Genomic DNA, 26,083 nt, shown 5'->3' on the forward strand with positions numbered 1-26,083 from the left:
AGCCTTTACAGATGGTGGGCTCTCGATGAGCACCTCCAGGCCTTTCTCCCAGAGCTTTTGGAGGACTTTATGCAGTGGATGTGTATCGGCATCGGGGGTTCCTGCGCCTACTATACCTTCTTGGTGCAGCCCTCTCCACCTAAGGAAGCAGTGATAGCCCCTGTGCATGAGATATTCCAAGGCAGTCCTCATATGAAACTGGGTGTCCCTTCTGTCTGTCCCTGTGGTCCTCCAAAAAAACTGACTCCCAGTATCAAATCCGCAGGGAACCTGGGTTGGTGAGGTCTGTTACCCACAAACTCCATAGTGGTGGATGCCGCTCTTGAGAGCCAAAAGTACTAGGGACTATGCTTCAGCTCCCCCAGGCAGAGAAGCAAGTCCTTGGACGCTTTTGGGAGGAAAATTATCGGGCCGTGATGCTTATTGCCCGTATTCAGTCATATCAGCCTCTTCATGAGTGTCTACTTGCGGAACTCAGTGAGGCAGCTGTCTAACTTGGTCAGTGTAACTCCCCTTCGGAGCAGTCCGAGCCTTTCACCAGCTGGTCAAGCAGCAGAAGGCATGTTGCAAGTTCTTGGCCAGGGGCAGTTACGACACTTTGGCGTCCAGTATCTCTGCCCAAGGTATAGCGATGCGCGGACTCTCATGGCTGTGTGTCTCTGACCTGGGCAGAGAATGGCAGATGCCCCATGGTGGGGGGATAACGTTTTTGTAGAGAAGGTTGAGGAACTGGTTCACCAGATCAAGAAGCATACTGATGCTATGTCTTCTCTCTCCCGCCAGGCGCCTTCTGCGATCACCTCCTCATCCAGGAGGTATTTTGGTGGGTTCCAGAGTACTTCTTTTCTAGGTGTAGGTATGCTCCGGTGGCTCGCCAGCCTGCTCAGGCTACTCTCCAGCGCACTTGTTCTTGTCAGCTGCATGCGCCCAAGGCCCCTGCTTCTCCCCAGCAAAAGCAAGGGAAGGGCTTTTGATTGGCTCCAGCAGAGCATAGCTGCCATAAGTGTCCGTGCCGGATAGCTTACTGGTTGGGGGAGTGTTAACATTTTTTCACCAAAGGTGGCCTCTCATAACCTCCAATCAGTGGGTTCTTCAAAGTCCGGTTAGGATACACCTTCAATTTGGGCATGTTCTCCAGGTCATGTTTCTGGGTGGGCGTAAACAGTCTGGCCGATAGGCTGAGCAGGGGTAATGCAACCTCACAAGTAGTCTCTGAATATGGGCATAGCCCGCAAGATCTTCAGAGCGTGGGGCACCCCCTTGGTGGATCTTTTCGCCACTCAACTCAATCACAGGGCCCCTCAGTTCTGTTCCAGGCTTCAGGTCCACGACAGACTAGCGTCAGATGCAGATGCCTTTCTCCTTCATTGGGGAACAGGCCTTCTGTATGCGTATCCTCATACTCTAGTGAGGAAAACCTTTGTTGAAACTCAAGTAAGACTGTGGAATCATGATCCTGATCACACTTTACTGGCTGCCTCCGATTTGGTTCCCTCTACTTCTGGAATTGCCCTCCAAAGAACTGTGGAGATTGGAGTGTTTTCCAACCCTCATCACTCAGAACGAGGGATCTCTTCTACATACTAACCTCCAGTCTCTGGCTTTCATGGCCTGGACATTGTGAGCCTAGAATTCACTTCCTTGGGTGTTTCAGAGGGTGTCTCCTGTGGTTTCCAGGAAAGATTCCACTAAGAGGTTTTACTTTTTTAAATGGAGGAGGTTTGCTGTCTGGTGTGACAGCACGGCCCTAGATCCCCTTTCTTGTCCTACACAGACCTTGCTTTCTACAGTTATCAGAGTCTGGTCTCTAGACCAACTCCGTAAGGGTTCACCTTAGTGTCAATTAGTGCATATCATCAGTGTGTAGAAGGTAAGCCTATCTCTGGACAGCCTTTAGTTCGCTTCATGAGAGGTTTGCTTTTGTCAAAGCACCCTTCAAACCTCCACCAGTGTCATGAGATCTCAATGTTGTTCTCACCCAGCTGATGAAAGCTCCTTTTGAGGCACTGAATTTCTGCCATCTGAAGTACTTGACCGGGAAGGTTGTTTTCTTGATGGCCGTTACTTCAGCTTGTAGCGTCAGTGAGCTACTAAATTTCATCACAACAGAGTAGTCCTTCGCACACACCCTAAGTTCTTGCCGAAAGTGGTGTCGGGAGTTCCATCTAAACCAGTCGATTTTCTTGCCAACATTTTTCCCCGTCCTCGTGCCCACTATGGCGAAAGCAGCTTGCACACATTGGACTGCAAGAGAGCATTGGCCTTTTATATGAAGCGGACGAAGCCCTTCCGACAGTCCGTCCAGTTGTTTGTCCTTTGATCCCAACAGGAGGGGAGTCGCCATGGTAAACGCACCATTTCCAATTGGCCAGCAGCTTTCATTTCCTTTGCTTATATCCAAACTAGGCTGACTCTAGAGGGTCATGTCACGGCTCAATGTCAGAGCTGCTTTCTCTGAGGACAGTAGGCCTTATATTCTCACACCCCTTCCACTTCCCCTTGGAGTTGTCTCCTTTTTGTCTTTGTCACCTATGCTGTGGTCTTGCACTGCAGTAACTGTGCTCTCTTGGCCAGCAGGAAGGCACTCGTGCATTTGTGGTGGAGCGTGTCATGTTCCATATAGCTCTTTTCAGCTTCTCATAAGCTCCGTACCGGGCAACAAAAGATCGCGTTACCCATGTTTGAGAATATAAGACCTGCTGTCCTAGGAGAATACCTGCTACAGCTAAGGATCTTCACTTTATTATCTCAACAGAAGTAGAGGAACAGGTTATTTCTGTCTACCAGCAGGTGGAGAGACAGACCGCAGAAGTCCTGTTATAAGGGACAATAACCATTATTCTAATTCACTATAATCTATATCCAGGAGATGGGAGGTGACTGCTTTGGCATCCTCTTTACTGCTCTGATGACTCTTGCTCCTGGTCCAGTGGTGCTGGTTCCACTTAAGCTGGGGGTTTTCAGGCTCTCTTGTTACTTCTCAGGTATACAACTAGTAGTTCTAGTCCTCCCCCTTCCCCCAAGCTTGCTTCTTAGCCTTAAAAAAAGAGCCTGACTCTCACCATGTTCAATGTTTGAGAGAGTCTTGACAGAGAAGCAGTTGGAAGGAAGGTACTTTGGACTAGTGAGTAATATGTGGGGAATTCAGCAGCATTTCTCCTTAGCCTCATGGAAGTTCTGGTTGAAGCATTAACTTAGTAGATGACGACAGGTAAAGACCTGTACGGTTCATCCAGTCTGCTCAACAAGATATTTACATGCACATACTTGATCTTGATTTGCTCTTGTCATTTTCAGGGCACAGACCATAGAAGTCTGCCCATCAGCTTGTTCTCTAACTACTGAAGCTGTTATTGAAGCCCTACTCCATCCCATCTAAATCTGCCTAGTCATGATCAGGTCACTGTAGAAGTATGCTCATCACTGGCTTTGTTTCCCAATTACTGGATTTGCCATCTAAGCATTCACTGTGGTGGGAGGAAATTAGTGTCAGGCCAATGTTTGTCATTTTCTCTCTCCCTGTCTGTGGCAGGATCAGCTAGAGCAAGCACTGGGACCCTCTGGGGCTAATGTGGTCTGTGCTCCAAGCTCTGGGAGAAAGTTCAGGGCATGCTCCGCTGCAGTACTGGTTCAGACACCATTGGAATGGTTGGCCATATTTTCACGCACTGCTTCTTTCTGATGAAGCACTGCCTTAGATATCCGATGCCCTTTTTATCTCCCTCCACTCATTCTGGTGCTGGCTTGCAGGTCCTTCCCTTCTCTTTTTCTCTGGACTTTCATTTTTCACCAAGCATATTATTTTAAATGTATTTAAAGTTTGTAGTTACGGATCAAAATATACTATTGTACAGCACAGCCTTTTTAAACAAAGAACAACCTCTTCAACTCTAACACAGAGTATATTTGTTGAAGCACTCCAGCTTGCACATTCCTTTGTTGAGGTTCTGCTGGTCTCAGCTCATGGCTAGGAAGCTTTGGCTTCTAAAAGGAGGAGGGTGCAGTCTCCATAGTCTATTGGCCCAGGTGCGCTCCTTCATTATTCTCTCAGACTAGGTTGTCAGATTCTTCTTGCAAAGATTCCTTGGATGAGGGGGAGCTGCTCAACGTTGAGGGAGATGATCCTTCAGTGTCTTGGTTATATAGTAGAGAGGAACTGTCTGTTTTGATTAGGGCCTTAGCTTGAGTATTTCTTCCCCAGCTTGCATCTTCAGATTCCATGATGTCTGGCAGCAAAAAACCTCCAAAATTTTTTCACATTCAGGAAACTATGCAGGATATAATCTCTGCACAACGGAATACACCGGACACCGGTCCAAGAGTGGTTCAGGCTATGGAAAGGCTGGGTGTCGTCGTCGATAATACACTGAAACCTTCTGCTCAGTGTGCTGCTGCTGCTCGGAAAGCGAATAGAATGTTGGGTATTATTAGGAAAGGTATGGAAAACAGGTGTGAGGATGTTATAATGCCGTTGTATCGCTCCATGGTGCGACCGCACCTTGAGTATTGTGTTCAATTCTGGTCGCCGCATCTCAAGAAAGATATAGTGGAATTGGAAAAGGTGCAGCGGAGGGCGACTAAAATGATAGCGGGGATGGGACGACTTCCCTATGAAGAAAGACTAAGGAGGCTAGGCTTTTCAGCTTGGAGAAGAGACAGCTGAGGGAGACATGATAGTGGTATATAAAATAATGAGTGGAGTGGAACAGGTGGATGGGAAGCGTCTGTTCACGCTTTCCAAAAAATACTAGGACTAGGGAGCATGCAAATGAAACTACAGTGTAGTAAATTTAAAACAAATCGGAGAAAATGTTTCTTCACCCAACGCATAATTAAACTCTGGAATTCGTTGCCGGAGAATGTGGTGAAGGCGGTTAGCTTGGCAGAGATTAAAAGGGGTTAGACGGTTTTCCTAAAGGACAGTCCATAACCGCTACTAAATGGACTTGGGGGAAAAAATCCACAATTCCAGGAATAACATGTATAGTATGTTTGTACGTTTGGGAAGCTTGCCAGGTGCCCTTGGCCTGGATTGGCCGCTGTCATGGACAGGATGCTGGGGTCGATGAACCCTTTAATCTTTTCCCAGTGTGGCGTTACTTATGTACTTAGAAATTGGCTGCAGATGTGGCACTAAGTTACCCTTCCAACTAAAATTGTTTGGATAAGATCTTTGGAACTTTAAGGACATGAAAGATTCTAAATCTTATTGCCAGAAGATATGCAACCAAAGCTTTCCTTCTTGAGTTCACAAGCTTGTTTATGTTTCTGGGGATCTAAGCAATATTGGCCTTAAAGTAGGTTTTTATTGCTTTTGTTTCAATAAAAAGTGTCTTCCTTTAGTTGGGGGGGGGGGGGGGGTGGTAAGACAGGGATTAGGTACACCTTTGCATGTGTCCAATTTTGCTCACCCTTTCTAGTGATGGTTTGCAGACCAGCTGTTGAGTGGACTTGATAGGCAGATGTCTCTTGCGTTTCTGACAAGTGGACTTGTATTAGAAGTCATCAGGGAAGGCTAGAAGCTAGAGGTTCCCCCCACCCCCCACTCTTGTAGATATGTTTCCTCGAGTCACCTTGTGACCTCAGTGTCCTAGCAGTTCAGGACACCATGAGGCTTTCTAGATTTTAAGAATGGTGACACCAGCTCCCCAAGCAGAACAAGGTTCAAAGATTCATTTATGTTGTGTCCCAAAAGAGGGCATCTTCCATCCAATCCTGGACCTCAAGTATGTGAATCAAACTTGGAGTAATGTGCTTAAGAATGGAAACTCTTCCTTGGATAATAGCATTGGTCCATTCTGAAGAATCTCATCTCCTTGGACCTCAAAAAAAGCTTACTTTCACACTAGGTCATCTTAACACTTCCTGTGCTCTGCAATTCTTGGTCAACCCTTTCAGTTCCGGGCTACACCCGTTGGCCTCTCAATAGCCCTCCAGAACCTCTACCAAGGTTATGGTGGTAATAGCAGAATTTCTTTGTCATGACGGGATTATTCTATTCCTACCTAGTCTGGCTGATGGCGTCTTCTCAGGAGAATTAGAAGGCTACTTCTAGTATGGTTTTTTTTACTTAGTCCTAAGATTGAGTAGTCAATTTCCCCCAAGAGTCATCTGATGCTCTCTAGCACTCGGGGCTCCAGTTAGATACCAGTGTCTGTCTTCCAGCAGCCATGAGAGACCAGCTAGTCTCAAATATGGTACCTCTTGAGCTCTGGCACCCCCCCCCCCTAAGTTCGGGACTACATGCATGTTTTGAGATTTATGGTGGTCCCTTGGGTTGAGGGTTCACATGAGACCTCTGCAGTCCTCTCCTTAGTAGATGATCCCTGGTCCAACAGCATTAATGTCATCTTGAACCTTGCAGGTGAAATGCAGTATAATGCAGTATAACAGTGGTGGTTGTGGTTAAATAAATAGTCTGCAGTAGGGGGTTTCTCTTGGAATTCTGGAGTGGATTGTGGATCATCGTGTATTCCAGTCTCGTGCTGGGGAGTTTGTCTCCATCTAAGCGCAGGGCAAGTGATCCTCCATCGAGGTCCTGTGGGCAGATCAACCACCTCTGACTTGGAACTGTTAGCAAAGCTGTTTTGACAGTTGCCAGTGTTCGGCATCATTAACCAATCTGGGTTCTCTCGTTACAACAATAGTTGCTTATATCAATAGGGAGCATTTCTCTGGAATTGGAGGCTTGTCTTAGGGGCAGAAAATCTTTCAAGTGCTCTTGGCGGTTCACATTTGCAGCTGAACACTCGGGCAGATTGTTTTCTGAGCAAGAACTCTGATCACCTCTAATCAGACTACCTCTTTCAGTCACATGGAGGGGTCTTCTCCTTATGGAACTGATGGCAAGAAAGTTAAGTACTGGGGTTCCCAGAAGAGTACAGTTTGCAGGACCTAAATGCCCTTCAACCTTGGTCTACAATTCCACTTCTGTGTTCCCCTTTGGCCCAGGAAACTGTAGTTTGAAGATCTTTTATCTTCCATTAGACATTGTGCAAGGGTCTTCACCAAGGCCTCCTACTAATGGGGGACCTGTCTTGCTTTGATCTTACGGTCTCGATTGAGAGAGAAGTGCTATTTAGAGGTGGTTATCACCATCTTGCTTCAGGCCAGAAAGTGCTCTATTTGGACAACTCATGCGTGGGTTGGAAGGTTTTTGAAGCATGGTGTTCCCAGAGGGCTGTTGATCCTCCTTGATTCACATCCTCACCTTTTTACAAGAAGAGTGTGGCCTTAAACTCCTTAAAGGCGCAAGTAACTGTGCTCATGTTTTTGAGGCTGTTTGAAGAACTCTTTGATGGTTCTGCCCAATGTGGTATGGTTTTAAAAGGATTTAATTGGCTCCAATCCCCTTTTTAGGCTGGTGGTTCCTCAGTGGAATTTAAACCTTGTTTTGAAGGTTCTTCAGGGTGTTCCCTTTGATTATGTTCATAATGCCGTGCTTAAGGATCTTGCCCTGAAATCAGTGTGTGGTGTTGCCATTGCTTCCATGAGGAGTTTGAGCCTCAGGCTTCCTTGTAGGAATTTTTCTTGTCCTTTACGGAAGCAGGAGTCTCCATTTTCATGGTCTTTCTTTTTGTTAAGTGGTTTCCCCTTTTCATGTTAACCAACTGATTCTTCTTCTGCAAGGACCATTATGGGAAGTTTTCACTCTTATGTACGTACAATTCTGCTTGGAAATCTGAAGGTCACAAATGAATTGTGATTCTCTGATCACCTGTTTATCCTGTTTGCAGATCTCAGGAAGGGCCTTTCTGGTGTCAAAGTGACTACTGCCAGGTGGGTGAAAGACAGTTTCTTCAGCCTATGTTTTGATGGGCAAGTGACCTTGGCAGCCTTTTGGGCTCATTCCACCACTGGGGAGGTGTCATGGCAGAGCCCAGAGCAGTTCTGCTGGAGGATACTTGCTGGTCAGTGGACCTGGTCTTCTGCCCATTCTTTCCCCAAGCACTCTAGACTGGATATGGTGAATTCTGCAGATGCTGGGTTTGGAGCCCCATCCTTTTGGGCACAGGTGTCTGACTTCTGCCCACCATACGGACTGCTTTGATACATACCATTTTTCTGGACCGATTTGTTGAGACAATAAGGAAGAAGAAATTAGTTTTTACCTACTAATTTTCTTTCCTTTTATTCCAACAGATCAATCCAGAAACACGCCTTGTTTTCTAGTACATTTTGCAGAGCTTATTATTCTATTAGTTCTTCTCACTTCTCTGATTAGAAGACCCAAGTCTTGGGCTCCATAGTCCAACTGCAGTTATCAAAGTACTGAATTGGAGTAGTGGTTACTGTTGTAGATAATTCAGTGACCCGTTTTCACTTGCTGGTAGACGGGCATAATCCATTTGTTTGGAGTGATCTGTTGGACTAAAGGAAAGAAACATAGCAGATAAGGACTAATTTCTCTAATGGTTGGCAAGGAGTCGTGCTTTCCATGTGAATTTTTCTTTTTGGGGAGAGGGATTCAGTGGAACTAGCTCTGTAGTCTTTGGGCTGTTCAGCATTTTGTCAGAGACAACAGTACTATATTCAGTTAATAATGGTATAAAAGTAAGTTAATTTATAAAGCTTGGAATATTTAGCTGTCAACTGATTTCGCAGTATTTTGAGATGAAACCTTGTGCCTTGGTATATACCTTGTGCTTATTTTATAGATTCAGAAGATCTGCTGAGCTGTACTTCCAAAGATAAAGATACCACGTTTTGCAATTCCAAGGTAATTAGGATTGTTGGTAAATGGTTAAACATTATAGAAAATTAAATCTGATTATAGTATGTCATTGTGTGTATGGTAGCTTACATATTTAATGATTTTAACCATTAGTGGATTTTAATCTTTTTAATCCTAGGATATTTCAGCTTTGAATTCTGATGGATTTAGTTGAACAGTTCTGAGACTCTTCTGAATATTTTGTTCCACAGACTTAACCTTGGGGGGGGAGGGGGCAGTATGTAAGTTATAATTAGGGGTGGGCAGCGGCTAAAAGTTTTAATTGCAATTAATCGTGTGATTAAAATTTTTTTTGTTGCATGATCACACAATTAAAACCGGCATGCATATGAAGTGAAAATAAATATGGTACTGTAACAAATTTTCAATACTGTCATATGCTTTTTAAAATTCTCGGTTTTTAAAAAAACTTTAAAGTATAGGAACATCATTACATGCAACAAGACTAGCTGAAGTGGACACTTCATTGCCTTCACACTACACTGAGATGAATACATAGATGTCCAAAATTACTACTACTACTATTTATCATTTCTATAGCGCTACAAGGCATACGTAGCGCTGTACACCAGACACAAAAAGACAGTCCCTACTCAAAGAGCTTACAATCTAGATAAGACAGGCAAACAGAACAATTAAGGGTAAGGGAAAAATAGGTGAGGATAAAGGACAGGGCAAGTGAGTATTGTTTAGGAGGCAAAAGCATTGGTAAAGAGGTGGGCTTTAAGTTTGGACTTGAAAACGACCAAAGACGGGGCTAGACGTACAGGCTCGGGAAGTCTATTCTAGGCATGAGGTGCAGCAAGACAAAAAAGGAACGGAGTCTAGAATTAGCAGTAGAGGAGAAGGGGACGGATAAGAGAGATTTATCTACAGAACGGAGTACCCGAGGGGGGGCGTAGGGAGAGACAAGAGTGGAGAGGTACTGGGGAGCGGCAGAGTAAGTACACTTATAAGTCAATAAGAGAAGCTTGAACTGAATACGGAAACAGATAGGGAGCCAGTGAAGTGACTTAAGGAGGGGGCTAATGCAGTGGCGTAGGAAAGGGGGGGGGGGCGGTGGGGCGGTCCGCCCCGGGTGCACGCCGCAGGGGGGCGTCGTCTCCATTGGCTCCCCGCTCCCCCTGCCCCGGAACAGGTTACTTCCTGTTCCGGGGCAGAGAGAGCAAGGCACCGATGCAGCCCCCAGCGACGTGGACTTGGGGGCGGATCGGCCCACCCGCCCGCCCCTCACTTCTAAACTAAGATCGTGCTCCGGGGGAGGGTACGCGCTGGAGGGGGGTTGCGCCATGCTGCACCCGGGGGGGGGGGGGGTGCGCAGCAGAGACCCGCCCCGGGTGTCAGCCGCCCTCGCTACGGCACTGGGCTAATGTAAGCATAGCGACTTTGGCGGAAAATGAGTTGCGCAGCAGAGTTTTGGACTGATTGAAGAGGAAAGAGATGACTTAGAAGGAGGCCAGTGAGAAGCAGGTTACAATAATCAAGACGAGAGGTGATAAGAGTGTGGATAAGGGTTCTGGTAGAGTGCTCAGAGATGAAGGGACGGAGTTTGCTAATGTTATAGAGAGAGAAACGACAGGTTTTGGCAATTTGTTGAATATGAGCAGAGAAGGAAAGAGAGGAGTCAAAGATGACCCCAAGGTTATGAGCAGATGAGACAGGGAGAATGGGAGTGCCATTCACAGAAATAGAGAAAGGGGGGTGGGGAGAGGTAGGTTTAGGGGGAAAGATGAGAAGCTCGGTTTTGGCCATGTTAAGTTTCAGATGATATTGAGACATCCAAGCAGTGATATCAGATAGGCAGGCTGAAATATTGGTCTTTGATGCTGGTTGATATTTCGGGGGATAGAGAGGTAAATTTGGGAGTCATCAGCATAGAGATGGTATTGAAAGCCATGGGATGATAGAGAGCCAAGGGAAGAAGTGTAGATGGAGAACAGGAGAGAACGGAGAACAGAACCCTGAGGTACAACGATTGGTAGAGGGATAGAAGTGGAAGAGGATCCACCAGAGTATACACTAAAGGTACGAAACGAGAGGCAGGAGGAGACCCAGGAAAGAACAGAGCCCTGGAATCCAAATGAAGACAGCGTATCAAGGAGTAGGCTGTGATCAACAGTGTCAAAAGCGGCGGATAGATCGAGAAGGATGAGGAACCTGGTGCAGGGAGCTCTCCCCATCATTATTATTTTATTTTTTTGAGGGGTTGGTGTGTTTTGTGCGTCTACTGAGAAGGGGGAGGAGCCACCTAGGCAGCAGCAGCGGAGCCCCGGCCTCACCACTCACCAGGCCAGGAACCTCCTCCGCTCCCTGTGTCTTAGATCGGAGCCCGGAGCCAAAAACAAGTGATGGTCAGTACCAGGGGCAGCTAACGGCTTCAGCATCCCAACAGTGCAATGGCTGTAGCAGGTGAATAAGAGAGGGAGAGTGTGTTATATGCTTGTGGCACTGGCTGCCTGCATTAGATGTACTTATAGGAAGAAGCAATGACTACAGCATTTTAGGAAAATTTGTCTCTGCTAGTGAATCCTAGCCAGGGAGAGAAATTGTAGCCACATGGGGCTCCTCTCTGACAGCTCCAGACCTACCATTTAATCTGTGCATCGCATGGAATGCTCATTATAATACTAGTGAGTTGTAATGCATTTACATGAGATTCAGTAGCTGCTACAGTAACACAGATAAAGCCAAGCAAAACCCCTTTGTGCATTAGATGCTACATAACATTTGCTTTAGACCTGCTCCAACTGGTGTAAAGCAAACATTGCAATCACAGTAAGTTTTACTTTATGCATCAGCTCCCCAGTGCTGTATTGTAGTTGGGATAGATATGTCCTCTCTGTATTTAAATTTAGAAAAAAAATAACACCTTTTTTCCTTGCTTCTGGAATAGTACACTTCTATCTTACTGTAAGCCCCCTTTTTAGGGTGCCTTGGCAAACACCTAGACACAGCCCGGAAGGTAGGAGAAGGGGCACATAAAGAATTTATTTGGTGGGACTAGGGCGGGGGCCAACCTTATTGTCAATTGATGAAGCACAGGAACACTGAAAACAAAAGTCAAGTCAAACACCAACTTATTTCCAGCGGATATCCATTTCTCCTGCTCAAACTTTGTACATGTTAAGGCTTCTCAAGTAGGCCATGGGCGTAGTTTGACTGTTTCATTTGGGGTGGGGCAAAGGATGGGGCGGGGCATATTAGCATATATATATATATATATCTATATAAATATATATATCCCTCAAAGTGTTCCAATCCAGCCCTTAAATTCAGCAATTTTCCCTCCATCCATATCCAGCATTTCTCCTCATTCCCCTCCGTCCATCCATGTGCATCTACTTCTGTCTTCCCTCCCTTATACCCCCCCACCTCCCCAATTACCTGCACCGTCAACACTCATAACCAAAACCCTGCATCACAGACTCCTACCTGCCTACCCTTTCACACCAGCCTCCTGGGTCATGCATAAGTGGTGTACTATAACCAAAAGGTCTTTCTCTGAAGGTCCTGGCACAACTCCAGCCATACCCTTCTCCCTCTTCCAGTACATCCCTAGCCCCCATTCTCCCTCCCATATAATGTAATAGTGTTTTTATTGATGAATGCATAAATGATACAATATCATGCCAATCCTTAAAACTCCAGTAGTAAACATTTCAAACCTGTACTAATACATCTGAACTTCTATCATCAACATTTTTATTTCCCCCCCCCCCTTTCCCTACCCCATCCCCCTCCCTTTTCTTTTTGTAATATGTTTATTGACTGTATCCATTGTTGAAGAGAAAATCTGTACAGAATTATTGTCAAGAAAGCTTTACAGGAACCTTTGGACTGTATCAAACAGTAACCGAAGCATTGTTCAGCAAGATTCATAATGCAAATAAATATGGAATGCTGTCAACATTCTGTAGTCAGTACATGTAGTTTCTGTATTTCACTACTTTCCATGTCTCCTCCATCATATGTCAAAGTTGTGATTCATCAACAAGTTAACGCCCACAGGGCAGGAGGAACATATCACGGTTTTAAATGCCATCCTCCTTTTCCCATCTCTCAGACTCCCATCATTCTATATCATATTCTTCCCGTCTACCCTCCCTTCCCCTCCTAACCCACCCTGAGATATCTTCCAGAAATGTATCTTGCTGTGAAATCAAAGGGAATTCAAGACCAGACTTCTACCTCTGGTATGTAGTGTCTGAATATACGGGCCCCAAATGTCCAAAAAGGCCTTCCTCCTCCTCTTCGAACATCCCACCCCTCGGCGCTCACACAGCATTAGTTCATGGAATCTATTCCTCCAGTGCCAGAAATCCGGGAGAGCACTACCCACCAACTGACAAAGTAATAACCTCTTGCCAACCAAACAGGCCCTACGGATCAAGTGTCTTCCAGATATGCTCTGCAGTGCAAACACCTCATGTTTATCCAGCAACACACCCATCGGGGAATCCACTACCCCAGAGCCCAACAAAAAGGACAGATATTGCAGAACCTCCCTCCAGAAATGGTGTACCCGAAAACATTCCCACAAACAGTGAACAATGACCCAGGTAACCTTCCACATTTTTCACATAGTGGGTCTTCCACCTCTCCCATCCTAAAAATCTGAGCTTTTGTGAGGTATGCTCTATGCAAAATTCGGTATTGGCATTCACGGAAGCCTGCATTGCCAGTCATCTCCGGAATTCTAGAAATTAACATATCAAAATCCAAAGACAGCCCTGGTCTCGCTAAATCTCGGGCCCATCGCATTTGTATTAACTCCCGGTCCTTTAAAAGTGGCAATTTCCCCAAGATCTTATACAACTTAGAGACCGAGAGTCGTTCTGTGTCTCCTCCTGTTAAAAACTGTCTTATTCGGTGACAATGTCTATGTTTCAAAGCCTCTGAGTCTACCGTCTTCACATAGTATATAATTTGATTATAGGCAAAAATGTTATTCGTGTCATAGCCAATACCCAAAGCGCCCAAACTTAATAGTGTCCCTTGCTGGTTTAAAAGATGCTCCAGACGACTAATGCCCAAGCGTCCCCAAGCCTGAAATGTTTTATTGTCCATCCCCGGTTTAAACAATAAATTCCCACAAATGGGTAACATATCTGATGTGTGTTTCGATATACCCCAAATACCCATCAGGTCTTTCCAAAGAAACCGCAAAGATGTTAGCAACAGGCTATTTCTTAGGTGTTCAGGTATACGAGCCCCAGGTGCCTGTAACAAAAAATAAAAGTGGCAAGGAGCAAAAAATTGAGCCTCTGTTCTACGGGGCGTATAATCTTCACGGTCAAAAAACCAGTCACCAAAGTATCGCAATAAGCATGCCCTATTATATCTTCTCAAGTCTGGCAAACCCAGGCCCCCCCTCTTTCCAGTTGCCCATTAACAGAGGTAGTGGTAGTTTAGCTTTTTTCCCTCCCCAGCAATATCGTCTGAGTAAACGATGTAAGACTTTGAGATCTCTATGTTTGATAAGGACTGGTAACATCCGTAGACAGTAAAGCCATCTGGGGAATTCTACCATCCGAAACAGCTGAATGCGCCCATAAAGTGTAAGGGGCAGTGTCACCCAACTTTTCAGTCTTGTCTCTGTACCACTTAGCAATCTATTCACATTCAATCGATAGAGATCCGCTGAGGTCATAGACAACCATATTCCCAGATAGCGAAATGACCCTCGTGCCCACCGAAGTGGGAAAGCCTGCCCCCATTCCTTCTTCTGGTCTTCTGAGGACGCCAGTGCCAGAGATTTCATATAATTAAGCTTAAATCCCGCATAATCTCCAAATTCTTGGAATAGCTCCAACAGAGCCGGGAGAGACTGGGATGGTTGTGTCAAGTGCACCAGTAAGTCATCCGCAAAGGCTGACAGAAGAAACCTCGAGGCCCTTATCGGGATTCCCTTGATCTCTGGATGAGTTTGTATCGCCCTAACCAAAGGGGTCCAAGGATAGAACGAACAGTAGAGGAGAGAGCGGACATCCTTGCCTAGTACCTCTAAAGATATGAAATGAGCGAGAACAAGACCCCATTCACCCACACATAAGCCATTGGCTCCAGATATAACACCTGAATTGCATCTAAGAACGATCCTTGAATACCATATTGCTTCAAAGTCTCAAACAAGTAAGGCCAGCTCACTCTGTCAAAGGCTTTCTCTGCATCAAAACTAACTAACAGAGAAGCCAGACTCTTATATTGCACCGTCTCTAAAGAGGCCAAAATAGCACGAAGATTCCGAACCACTGTCCTCCCCTTCACAAAACCCACTTGAGCCTCTTCCACCAAGTCCAGGAGTACCTGGGCCAACCTGTTCGCCAGTATCTTAGCGTACAACTTGGCGTCCACATTGAGAAGGGAGATTGGTCTATACGATCCAGGGTCTGCCACATCCTTACCATCTTTCGGGATAACTACAATCTGAGCTCTCTTCATTGTTTCAGGCACAGTCCTCTCCTCTATCATGGAATTAAACAAGGCTAAAAGCGGTCTCTTGATATGTTCATAGAACTGTTTGTAAAACTCCACTCGGTAGCCATCTGGACCCGGCGTTTTGTGAGAAGCACTTTGTTGTAACGCCAACATAAGGTCTCCCTCCTCAAGTGGGTTATTTAATCGTTGTACTTGGCGAGGGGACAACCTGGGCAACTGTACCGACTCTAAAAACATATCAGCACTCAGTCCTTCGTCTTCCGGCCTAGCGTATAAGCCCTCGTAATACTGGCCAAATCGATCTGCTATACCCTGATCCGTTCTCAACAACTTTCCATTTAAATCTTTCAGTTGTAAAATTCTAGAGGCTCCCCTTCTACTCCGCACCATATTCGCCAGCAACCTCCCTGCCTTATTGCTATATTGGAATAGCTTTTATTTATAATAAAATTGGGACTTAACCGCCCTCCGATGCAGCAATTCGTTGAGCTCTTGCTGCGTAATCAAAAGCAGTGACTTATTCTCCGCAGTAGCATTCCTACCATACAGTTTTCTATATTTGCGGACCTGCAATTCCAACCTCAAGATCTCCCTATCTCGAATCCGTCGAGTTCTAGCACAGTAAGAGATTATGTCTCCGCGCAAGACGGCCTTTTCCGCCTCCCAAAAAAGGGTCGGCTGCTGGCCATGAACCCCATTATGGAATTCATAATCTGCTATCCTCTCTGCTAAAAATGTCCGAAATTTTTGATAATTTACTAGGTCTAAGGGATATCTCCAGAGGCGCAGTCCACCCCCCTTCACAGGTCTCCCCCATCTCAGCCAGATCAGAGCATGGTCTGAGACCTCATAGGGACCAATCTCTGCCTGAACCATCTGCGAAAACAGGGGAGTTGAAACAAATAGATAATCAATGCGAGATTGGGATGCATGGGCTCTGGAAAGATGAGTGTAATCTCGGTCCGATGGGTGTAAAACACGCCATACATCCACAAGGTCCAATGCATCACAGAGCAAAGTCAAGGCTCGAGCACCCCCTCCCGAACTTCTGGCACCAGCGCCGGATCTATCCAGCTGGGGGTCAACCACTAAGTTAAAATCACCTCCCAGGATAATATTCCCCCCTTTAAATTTGGACAAGTTGGAGATCAGCCCCTGAAAAAACTTCTTGTCATATACACTACAGAGCACTAGAGTATGACCCTCAATCTCTATCTCCGCCAAAATATAGCGGCCCTCCGAACTTCTCGAGGTGGAGGTGATCTTTATCTGCAGTCCTTTTCGAAAAAGAATCAGGACTCCAGCTTTCCTCCCCACCGCTGGGGCTTCCAAGAGAGATTCCACCCACCCTGTCTTACATTTTAAGTGTTCTCCTGAGGACAGATGTGTTTCCTGCAGTAGGGCTATATCCACTTGTTGTCTTTTCAACGCCTGAAGCACCTTTGTCCGCTTTATCGGGGACGACACTTCCCCAATATTCCAAGAAACTATTTTAAGTGATCCCAATACACCAGAAATCCAATAACATCATGAAAAACGTTATACATTTAAACAAAAGAAGGGAAACCCTCCCAGCCCATAGGGCCTCCCTTTTCAATCCCTTTGAATTTTGACCCTGAAACCCAAACTCTGTCAGATACCTCCCTCCCTCTTTAACCTTCCCCCCCCCCCCCCCCCCCCCCCAGAATCACTCAACCATTCCCTCATGGTTAAAATCACGTGAGCTCCCTCCTCCCCACACCCTCCCCTGATTTAGTATCTAGTATAGTACCTCCTACAATCTTTTCCCCCCCCTCCTTATGTAATCCCTAGACCCATCACTATTGGGGCTATCCCCCCACGGGTATCCACAATTACACTGTGAAAACCTCTATCCTAAAAGAAACCTATCTAACCTTTGTAATCCCTACCAGGGAATTTATAGTATCAGTTGTTAGGGCCCAATTGTAAAACCATTCCCCTCTTCTGCAAAGTGTGATTCTGCGGGCCCCCCTCAAACAAAGAACCTTTGAAACAGCAACAGTAAACATAACATGCCCCCCCGTACCCTCTTTAAAGTCAATACCAGATAGGTACGTTCTGGGTTATAAAATTACCAAACTGTGTCCAGTCAGCTCGGCGTGAGCGCACCACCCCAGCTTTTCAAGATCACCATCATAATCAAATCAGCCAAGTTTCCTTGGACGTTCTTTCAGGCCGGATCCTCAGGGGTCAGGTTTCGCTGCACAAACTTCAACGCTTCTGCCGCCGATGAGAACAGTGAGTGTTTCCCATTATGCCAGATCTTTAGACGGGCCGGATAAAGTAAAGCAAATTGAATTTTCTTTTCAAATAGTTGTTGGCACACTCCATGAAATGCTCTTCGCTGTAAAGAAACTCCGGTCGAGAAGTCCTGGAAGCAGCGTACTGTATGGTTCTCGTATGGTCCCAGCCTTTCTGAACGCCCGAAAAATTTCCTGTTTGTGGGCAAAATTCAAGACTTTGAAAATGACGACTCTTGGGCGGGGGTCCTTCGAATTTCCAGGCCCCAGCCGGTGAGCACGTTCTATTCTTAAAGGCCCAGCAGACAGTTGTAAAGGTAGAATTTTTGGTAGCCAATTTTCTAGAAAGTCTCTTAATTCTGAGTCTTTGATCTTCTCAGGCAGCCCAATCATTCTTATGTTACTCCTGCGAGCTCTATTTTCCAGGTCCTCCAGCTTACTCTCCAGCCGTTCCACCTTGCTCTCCAGGTCTTTTTGTGTTGTCTCATGCTGCTGCACTCGATCTTCCACATCAGATAATCGCTGCTTATATTGAGAAAACTCTGACTGGATGTTCTCCAACTTCGCGTCGATGCCTCCTAATTGTTCTTTGATCGCTTGTAATTTGTGATCCACTGACGCCCCCAACATAGCAGAGACTTCCGCTACCACCTCCGCGGCCCACGCCAAGCTCACTGACCTCGGGCCGTCTCCGTCCGCCATCTTGGAGTCTGTTGTACGGGTCCGCATGTTTTCTTTTTTGGGTGGTTTAGCCGCCATCGCACCTCTGCCAAGCTCCATTTTAGTATTCCGCGATACCCTGATGTTTCGGATCGCCGTTGTTGTTATCCTCGCTTTTTAATGCGGCAAAATGAGGTATTTGCGCAAAACGGCGCGGGGAAGGCGGGAGCTCAGCACGACGACACCTTCTCTCTAGCCGTGCATCACGTGATCCTCTCTCCCTCCCATATAAATGCTACAGAATTGGTCTCCTTTCCCATTCTGCCATTGCCCTATTTGCCACCTCTCCTTCCCCCAGGGCCAGCGTTAGGAGTAGGTAAATAGGGCAATGGCCCCAAACCTGCCTGAAATTGAAAAAAAGGACAATCTGCAAGCAAGCTTTGGAGCCCCCTCCCTAGCATCTGTTCTGGGCCCCATCATGTGTAGCACCGACCCTGTTCCTCCCCCCCCCCCCCAATTTACAATACTAACACATTTCATATTAGTGCAGGCTAAACAGAATAATGTACTTAAATGAAACCACAATGCACATTATTCTATGAGACATGCAGGCGCTACTCATGATAACATTTCTATACAGCAAATTGAATATATTTTGGTTCCTAGGTCAACAAAACAGGAGAACTCTGCCTCACAGCTCTCGCATGATCTCATGCTTTAAAGTGTACTGGAATTCTGGAAAAAAAGTTTTTGGTAAAAGGGTTCTAGAAAGAGAAATCCCGTTAGCTCCAGAAGTCTTTCCAAGGCCTCTTAATGGTATTTATTACCTTGTGAAAGAGAAAATGATCATACATATCTTAGTGGTAGCCTTTGTATCTGTAGCTATCAGATGGAGAGCAAGATCAGGTCAAAGGCATCCTGGAATACAGGAGGGAGGTGGGAGGAGGTGCATGAACACCTGATCTTACTGCTGCAGTTTGGCTTCAGGGTTTTCTGCTGTCCCACTCGCAAAGGACAACTAGAAATTTGAGCTGCGGAGATTAAAAAAGCAAACAAAACCCCCCCCAGCTGATTCAGGGGTACCGAAGAACAGAAGTTTGAGGATTCACATAGCCATTCAGGCCCTAGTTTTCTGTCCCTTCTTTTAAAAATAAGTCTTCAGAAGGCTTAAGGGGTGGCACACTGGAGAGGTGGGAGACAAGAGGCCCCTCACCCCCCCAGAGTTACAAAGGGAAATCTCTTCGTCCTTCCTATTTGTATGAGAAACACTACCTGTTCCTTGTCTGAGCTCCACCAGTGCTCAGTAAGTTTTCTTTTCACAGATGCTCTTACTTATCAAATATTTATTTTGAGTCTTGTATTCCGCATTAGCTTTACACATAGTTTTTAGAGATGCCCTGCTGTAATCTGTACACTCTATCGCAGATCTGAGAGGTTCCCTACGCCTTTCCCTCAGCCTCCAGTTGCAGGCCTTGCCTCTGAAGGATGTGGAGGTTAGATTAAGACTGTCCAGAGAACGGGCTACAAAAATAGTGTTCCATCTCCATTCTTCCCTCAAGAGACTCAGTTTAGCACTAGCCCAGAAGCCTTGCTGGTAGCACACTAGGAAGTTGCAAGGGGGGGGTTAGTAGTGTGGCAATCAGTGACTGAAGAGGAGATGAGGTAAATGCAGCGGGTGAGGGGAGGGGCAGTGTTAAAAATGCTGGCCAGCATTAAAATTTTTTAAATTTCCTGTGTTAAAATATTAACACATTAATCGTGTTAATATCATGTTAATTGCCCACCCCTAGTTATAATACAGATCTGAACTGTGATCTTGCTATTCCTGGAAAAAGAGCAGAAGACTTACCAATAGGTGTTCATACTATGCCCCCCCCCCCACACAAAATTTGGATGTCTTATGTTTAGTGCTCTTTTAATTTTAGTATGGCTGCAAGTCTGTATGGTAATTCTTTTTTTTTTTTCATGTTTCCCAGCTTAGTTGTCAGAGGGTTGGAAGCTTTTCACTAGCTACTGGAGATTTCTTATTTAATTTGGTTGATAGTTTTCCCACAGTGGGTGAACAGAAAACCAGAGGGGGTTCAAATGCTCCCTTATCTTTAAAATGGAACTGCCTGTCACTGTCCACACCAAATGTATTACTTATCTAAGTATTCAAACATGATATTGTCTAGTACAGGGCTCAACAAACCCCAGATGCCAAGTTGCCATGACAACTAAATGATGGGACCTAGCACCTAAGGTTTTTTGCATCCCTGAGCATATGGACATTTTGGAGTAGTTTTGCTTTTTGTACCAAAACAGAGGAGGATGCAATCTGTCAATTCTGAATCAGTGCCGAGGGGGAAGGGAACATGAGGTGAATGTGTGTCTGGGGGGGGGGGGGGGGAGAAGGGAGCAAGAGGTTGAATGCCTATGTGCTGGGGTGGGGGAGAAGGAGCAAGAGAGGTGAAGGGGGGGGGGGGAGGAAAGAAGCAAGAGGTTGAATGCCGGGTGGGGGAGGGAGTAAAAGAGGAGTGCCAGGGGGGAAGGAAGAAGGGAGCAAGAGGTTGAATGCAGGGGTGGGGAGCAAGAGAGGTGAATGTGGGGGGGGGGGGGGGGAGAAGGAATCAAGAGGCTCAATGCCTGCGGGGGGGGGGAAGGGAGCAAGAGATATGAGGGGGAGGGAGCAAGAGATGTGAGTGCTGTGGGGTAGAGAGAAGGGAGTAAAAGGTTGAATGCCTGGGGGTGGGTGGAAGAAGAAATCAAGAGGTTGAATTCCTATTGGGGGGAGCAATAGGTTGAATGCTGGCGAGGGGTGAGAAGGGAGCAAGAGGTTGAATTGCCTTTGTGCCTGGGTGTGTGGGGGGGGGGGGAGCAAGAGGTTGAATGCCTGCGGTGGGGGGAGGGGAGCTGATCTGCATTGATGTAGAGCTGATACTCTAGTAGACACACTTCCACGTACTTCCCATGAGCAGTACTTTGAAGAATCAGATTCTGACCTCTCCTGGGGGATCAGGCCCCACAGGGATTCTAAGCTGAGGAGTCCTATGGTATTCCATGTGATCCTTCACCACCTGAGAGACGTAGGTCTTTTGAAAGTGTATCCTGTCCTGGCTTTGTACGTGAGATGGCTCAAGTCATACCTTTCTAATTTGAGACAGATGAACCTCTCCTCCTAGAGAAGGAATCACTGTTCTACTTTTTAGAATTATGAAAAATACTCTAATCAAAAACTGGGAGACTCCACTGACGTTCAGGTAGCCCCAAAGAAAGTTGATACAGTGTATAGGATATTGAAATTATCTGGGTTTGAGAAGTTACCACTACATTCCCTGGTTGTGGAATTTGCTTTAAAACGGGAGAGATGCAAGAACATTGTTTTTTTTTGTGGCAGAAAATCATTTCAGGCTTAGATGCTAACCAATTGCATGTTAGGTTATTAGCTTTGTTCCACAATTTACTTAATCTCTAATAGAGTTCTCGTGTCCGTACAGAATTTTTTCCCCCCTGATAATCTGAGATTCCATAAGATTCACAGAAAACTCCTTGACTGTCATAACTATCTGGCAAGGCAAGCCTTTGATGCTTGGTCTTCTCACATTTCCGCTTTAGCAATAGCAGTGCGGCATCTCTCCTGGCTCAGGGTCTCCAATCTCTGATCTGCTGACCAGGAGTGTCTAATGGATGTCCCTTGTCATGTAGAAAAGGTGGTTTGGTGACAGTTGAGGAGGTGGCTGACCTAATCAAAAAAACATATGGATACTATAAAAACTCTATCCAGGCCACAGACTTCTGATACTTCTAGTACTAGAAGATTTGGAAGAGGATTTTGACACTATTACTATAGCTCTAAACATCATTATACTCCTTCCCCCTATCAAAAGAATACGCCCCAATGCTCATGTTCAAGACAGCAGCAAGGTCAAAAATCCCAAACATCCTCTGTCTAAAAAAAAAAACAAAAAAAGTTTTTGACTCCTTCCTAGATAGCATTTACTTATCCATATCAAACGACCTACTGGTCGAAGGGGACTCATCCTGTTTCAAAGGAGGTGGCCCCTCATAACCTCTGACCCTTGGGGGCTACACACCATACAGCACGGTTACGCTGTACATTGGGGGTTGGAAAGACCTCCTGATCTCCAAGTGTGTCGTTTCAGCTCCCTACAAATGACACTAATTCAAGAGGAGCTCTCGATCCTCCTCTGGCAGAATGCAATAGAGCCAGTTCCTCTGCCGGGGAGTGATAAAGGGTTCTGTTCCAGATACTTTCTCATACCAAATAAGACAGAGGGGAGTATGACCAATTCTCAGTCTGCAAGACAAGTTTCTACTCAAAGCACTTTACATGGCTTCCCTGGGATCACTACTTCCCATGATACAACTCGACTGGCTTTGCTCTCTAGATGTCGAGGCATACATGCATACACCTGTTCTCCCTGTGTACAGAAATTCCACTGCTTCTGGTGTAGATTCTCTGAGGACAAGCAGGCTGCTTGTTCTCACATATGGGTGACGTCCACGGCAGCCCCAGGTCCGGAAAATCTTCCTAGCAACAAAGGTTGCTAAAGCCTTTGAGCGCGCGGGTGCACACACATCTTCCCGCCCGTCACGCGAGAGTCCCGCTTCAGTCTTCTTTTCTCCGCGGTCAGAAGCGGCTGTTTACAGCGGTTCTGTGCCCCAGAAAAGAAGAGCCTTCTTCTAACCGGCTTTTTGCCGGTTTTCTTCTCTGTTTTTTGTGCTCGTGAACGAGCTGTTTCGTTTTCTTTAAAAAAAAAAAAATTCCTTATTTTTTCATTAGCTTTGCCCTCAAGTAAGTTTCCTTTCGTTTGTACGGGTTTTCTCCCTTTTTTGTGTCCTTCCTTTGGCACCATTGTGAATTTTTTTTTTAAATTATTTTTATTGAGATTTTTATAATGCAAAACAAACCATAGTCATAACACATCATACATCTTCCATAAGCTTATCTTAACATTGTTTCATTGGCTCAGTCATATATCCCCCCCACCCTCTCCCACCCCTCCATCCCTCCCGCACTAGGGTGAGGATAGAAGCTCTTCTCTCACAAGCTCATATGGTTGCCAGATTTTCTGAAACAGCGTGACCTGTCCCCTTCTCATGGCTGTTAATTTTGACATCTAATATATAAAATCCTCTTTGCGAGCCACCAACTGTAGTGATGGTGTGTCTTTCTGCTTCCACGCCCGGGCCAGTGTAATCTTTGCTGCCACAAAGCACTGAATAGCCAATTTGTGCATGTGCGCCTTCACTTTCGGGGGTCTAAGATGGAGCAGACAGTATTCTGCCCGGCCTGGGTACTCCACCTTAGTGATCGTGTGAACCATGAATAGTACCTGAACCCAGAACTCTCGAACCTTGGGACAATCCCACCATATGTGTATGAATGTCCCTTGTCCCCCACATTCTAGCCAACATTCTGCTGATAGTCTAGGGTATATCTGTTTAAGTTTTTCCGGCGTGTAATACCACCAGTATAAAATTTTATACCCATTTTCAATTAAGGGTTGTGCGATTGATGGTTTCAGCAGAGATCTATAAATATGCATCCAGTCATCTGGAGGGAAGGCTTTATGCAGCACCCACTCCCATCTAGCCACATAATAATCCTGTGGAGATGCAAGCAAGAGCAGTGCCCTGTAGAGTCTGGTTACACTTCCTCTCCCCCCACCCCCTCTTATTGCTCTCTCTAATACCATTGTGAATTTTGATTTCACCGCCGCCGCTATTTTTCCGTCGATGACATTGAGGCTCGCCAGCGGCTTCAAGAAGTGCACTCGGTGCAACCGGGCAATCTCAGGCACCAACCCTCACGCGTGGTGTATCCAGTGCCTTGGGCTCGACCATCGCCCAGACTCATGTAAGTTGTGTCTTAGCCTTAAAAAGCGGACACAAGCGTCGAGACAAGCTCAACGGGAACGCCTGTTTAGAGCTTTGCCCGGTACTTCGGCGACGTCGACAGCGGTACCGAGGTCAGTGGTGGTGGTATCAGCACCGGAGAGTGCATCGACCTCAGGAGCGCAGGTAATGGCTGTCCAGAGGACCATCACATGCTGGCAGCAGTGAACCATCGAGTGGGTCGCCACCTGCCTCGAGGGCTCCTGCTGTGCAGGCCTATCACAAAGAAGCATCGGCACCAGTCTCCTTGTCACGGTACCGAGAGTTCCAGGGCGTCGAGAGATTCATCACCCGTGAAGCGTCAACGCCGGGAGGACCGCTCGCCCTCCATACAAGAGGTGACGATGCGCCGGTCTCCGGACAGCCTGGTACCGCCTCCTCCTCGGCAGATTCTGGCCTCTACTCCTGCACTGATTCCACAGCTTTTCTTGACAGACACTCTTGACAAGCGCCTCTGAGCCGTTCTTCCAGGGATCCTGGAAGGGCTGCTGCAACCGTCTGTTCCGGTACCGGTGGTGCTTGCACCGTCAGTATCGACACGTGGCGGCTGGCTCCCCGCCTGTGGTGAGGCCTTCGACATCTGTGCCGCTTGCGGATGCCACCCGAGTTGACTTTCCGTCAACATCGATGGAGGGAGCTTCATCTCTGCTGGCACGGGAGTCAACTTCTCGGCATCACCATCGAAGACATAGTTCCTTGGCGTCGAGACGGGCTCGGCTTCGGACTGCAGTCAGAGAACTGCTGTCCGATACCGGAGAGGCATCGTAGGAGGCAGAGGAAGATCCAAGATATTTTTCTTCTGAGGAGTCTTGTGGCCTTCCCTCTGACCCTACTCCTTCGCCAGAGAGAAAGCTTTCTCCCCCGGAGAGTTTCTTTCTCGTCCTTTGTCCGGGGAATGTCTACGGCCATTCCCTTCCCGGTGGTACCTGAGGATGAGCCCAGGGCCAAGATGTTTGAGGTCCTCGACTATCCTTCGCCACCTAAGGAGTCATCCACTGTTCCTCTACATAATGTCCTCAAACGGACATTAAAGAACTGGATGAAACCATTATCTAACCCCACTATTCCTAAGAAGGTTGAGTACCAGTATCGGATTCACGGGGACCCGGAGTTGATGAGGGCCCAGTTGCCTCATGACTCGGGGGTTGTGGATTCCGTTCTCAGGAGAGCCAAAAGTATGAGAGATTTCGCCTTGGCGTCCCCGGGACGGGAAGCTCGGACTTTGGACTCTTTTGGGAGGAAGGCCTACCAGTCAGCTATGCTCATCTCCAAAATCCAGTCCTACCAGCTCTACACGAGCATTCACTTGCGGAACAATGTGAAGCAACTGGCGGACTTGGTTGATCAGCTCCCTTCGGAGTACGCCAGGCCTTTTCAGGAGGTGGTCAGGCAGCTGAAGGCGTGACGTAAATTCCTGTCCAGGAATATGATTCTTTTGATGTGGCGTCCAGAGCTGCTGCTCAGGGTATAGTGATGCGCAGACTCTCATGGCTGCGTTCCTCTGATCACGACAGTCTGGTCCAGCAGCGGCTTGTGGATGTTCCTTGCCAGGGGGATAATATTTTCGGCGAAGTTGAACAGGTGGTAGAACAGCTCCACCAGCGGGAAATCGCATTCGACAAAGGCTCCCACCGGGCGCCTTCAGCATCTACCTCATCAGGTAGACGTTTTTACAGGGGGAAGGAGGAATGCTCCCTATGCTTACAATAAGCATAGGTACAATCCACCTTCTCGCCAACCTCCTCAGGCTCAACCCCAGCGCGCTCGTTCACGTCAACAGCGTACGCCTAGACAAGCCCCTGCAGCTCCCCAGCAAAGCAAGGGACGGGCTTTTGACTGATTCCAGGTGAGCATAGCCGCAATGCAAGTGTCCGTGCCGGACAATCTACCGGACGGGGGGAGGTTAAAATTTTTTCACCAAAAGTGGCCTCTTGTAACCTCCGATTGGTGGGCTCTTCAAATAGTCGGCAGGGATACTCCCTCAATTTGATCTCCAAACCTCCAAATTGCCCACCGGGAGCTCAGTCCTTCAGCTTCTAGCACAGGCAGGTACTTGCAGAGGAACTCTCCGCTCTTCTCAGCGCCAGTGCGG

At 46.7% G+C, this 26,083-nt stretch overlaps 1 protein-coding gene across 1 annotated transcript in view; it reads left to right on the forward strand.

Moving 5' to 3' along the window:
• RNF17 (ring finger protein 17) overlaps positions 1-26,083 on the forward strand; it is a 785,154-nt gene that overhangs the window by 83,510 nt on the left and 675,561 nt on the right. The window contains 1 exon segment of the mRNA XM_030200280.1: positions 8,658-8,719. Coding sequence (XP_030056140.1) covers positions 8,658-8,719 — 62 coding nt within the window.

Source organism: Microcaecilia unicolor, chromosome 4 (genome assembly GCF_901765095.1).
Source record: "Microcaecilia unicolor chromosome 4, aMicUni1.1, whole genome shotgun sequence".
NCBI lineage: Eukaryota > Metazoa > Chordata > Amphibia > Gymnophiona > Siphonopidae > Microcaecilia > Microcaecilia unicolor.